Source organism: Silene latifolia, chromosome 10 (genome assembly GCF_048544455.1).
Source record: "Silene latifolia isolate original U9 population chromosome 10, ASM4854445v1, whole genome shotgun sequence".
NCBI classification, from domain to species: domain Eukaryota; kingdom Viridiplantae; phylum Streptophyta; class Magnoliopsida; order Caryophyllales; family Caryophyllaceae; genus Silene; species Silene latifolia.
In genome coordinates this window covers 17,831,477-17,833,836 of record NC_133535.1, presented here as the reverse complement: position 1 = coordinate 17,833,836, position 2,360 = coordinate 17,831,477, and the positions used below count along the sequence as shown (strand labels likewise).

General features: G+C 38.1%; 1 protein-coding gene across 1 annotated transcript; it reads left to right on the top strand.

Moving 5' to 3' along the window:
- Positions 1 to 859: 859 nt before the first annotated feature.
- Positions 860 to 2,059, top strand: LOC141607214 (cysteine-rich receptor-like protein kinase 44). The gene has a single exon (XM_074426574.1). The coding sequence runs from the start codon at positions 860 to 862 to the stop codon at positions 2,057 to 2,059; it is 1,200 nt and encodes a 399-aa protein (XP_074282675.1).
- Positions 2,060 to 2,360: the final 301 nt, after the last annotated feature.

Here is a 2,360-nt window from a genome sequence, read left to right as displayed (position 1 = left end):
CTTAAGGGATCAACTGATCACCTCCGTCAAACGACAGTAATGTCAAACTCTAGTTAGTCAATCATTACCGATTAATGATGATCATTTGACTATATAATTAACATGAGATTTAATTGTGATATTAAATTATTTGATCGCACTATTGTTGATGACACATATTCCAAAATTATCGTACTCTTTATTATGATGACATATAAATATTACATCCCTTTAACCAAAAAAATATATAAATATTACACCCTTTGTTCTGTTATTTGTTGTTGTTTTTTTGATGTCTCAGTCAATTGTTTTCCTTTCTATTTTAGGAATACATTTGATGAACAATTTAATCTTTTACTTTCGATTTGATCCACTTGTCATCTTATAATTAACTCCCTCCTTTTTTCTTGGTCTTTGTGCCAAAATCGAAGGATAACAATTGATCGGGACGGACGGGAAGTATATTTTGCTAGCATAGCTCATCAATGAATTATCCCTAGTACCTTCCTTAGTTCCTTCCTTAGTTCCTTTGCTTCTTTGCCTAATTTAGTTTATGTTAGCTTTGACAATAACAAATTCACACATCCAATTCCTTATTTTTCTATTGTGGCAAATAAATTCCTTAGCATTGACATTTTTTCATTGAATCGTCATCGTTGTAAGGTCTTCGGGCGGTGGTTGTGAGTCCTGCACCATCTAGTTATCCGCCGTCTGAAGAAAAGCCCAACGTGGGCACGGACGCACGGTCGTTGGGTTTATGATTATAGTTGTGATTATAATTTTGGGTTTGGTTGTTTGTCTACGATGGCACAACCGGAGGGATAGTCAAAGATCAGTTACCACATCCTTGGAACATGTGGTTAAACAACATGACATTTTTATGGCGGTACGAAAGCTGCCGGAAAAAGTTACAAGGGTCCAACTAGACGCGGATGGAAAGCAGCAATTCCTGAAGGAAGTAGTCGAAGGACCTCAACCGGGTCAACGCAAATATGTAAAGAAAAAACCCGAAAATATGGAAGTGTCGTTGGGACAACACCCGATCCAAGTCAATGATGTAAAGAAAGAAGTCAAAGAACAAGAACAAATAGAAGATTTGGAACAACACCCTTGGATCCAAGTCGTAAAGAAAAAATCCAAAAAAAAGGAACGTAATTGGAACAACAAGGCAGCAGGAAAGCAGCCCCAGCAAGTATTCGACGAGCAAGTCTTTTCGTTAAAAAAATTCTGTTATAGTAAAGTAAAATTAATGACCAACAATTTCGATTATGTAAATGTAATTGGAAAGGGTGGATTTGGTAAGGTATATAAAGGCGTGATGAATGGAACACCTGTTGCGGTGAAACGGTTGAACCGGTCACATAGAAGAATTGATGATTATAGGAACGAGGTTGAGGCCTTAGGTCGAACAAGTCATTTTAATTTGGTGAAGTTGATCGGGTATTGTGTTGAAGACGAGCATAAGTTGTTAGTGTACGAGTATATGAAGAACGGTCCACTTGAGAGTTGGATTTTCGGGACTAATCCCAAAAACACGCTCTCTTGGCTTGAAAAGAAGAGAATAATCTTAGGCATTGCTGAAGGGCTAGTGTACCTACATGAGAATTGCGAGAAGAAGATTTTACATCGTGATTTGAAACCCGCGAATGTGCTTCTAGACGACAATAAGAATGCCAAGTTGTGTGATTTCGGGATATCAAAGCTACTAGAAAGGGATCAGAGTAGCACTTCAACCGTATGCTGCGGAACCCGCGGGTATCTAGCCCCGGAGATTGTCAAGGGTATTAGGAAAATATCAGAGAAAGTTGATGTTTATAGTTTTGGAATTGTGGTACTTGAAGTGGTGTTTGGGAAGCGATATTATCGTCTCGTGAGCTCGAATCAAACTAATCTCGAGGCGAGTCAGTTGCCGGGGTTGATTAGGAAATTGGACGATGAAATGAGGAAAAACGGGAAGGATATAGAGAGGATTGGGGAGCTTGCTATCTCGTGCTTAAGTGATAAACCAGAAGCTCGTCCATCAATGTCAGATATTGTGGGTGCAATCAAAGGGGCCGACGCAAAACTCGGAAGAAACTGAACTATAGCATCTTCGTCCTGCATTTATTGTTTTGATCAGGATTTTGCAAATTTTGTTGATTTTACATGTTTTGTTTTTGTTGAAGTGTTAAGTACAGGAACTCGAGTCATATGACTCGATTATTAATCGTCCTTAAATAACCTCTTTTAGAGTGTATCTACAACCAGATTTGATTATTTATAAGGGACTGGGGAAATGATGGTGTAATTCGTGTTAGTTCTCTTCATTTTCTCTTGTCCCTATTTCGTATCCATTAGACTAGTAACTATATATACTTTATAGGATATTATTTTACGCTCTT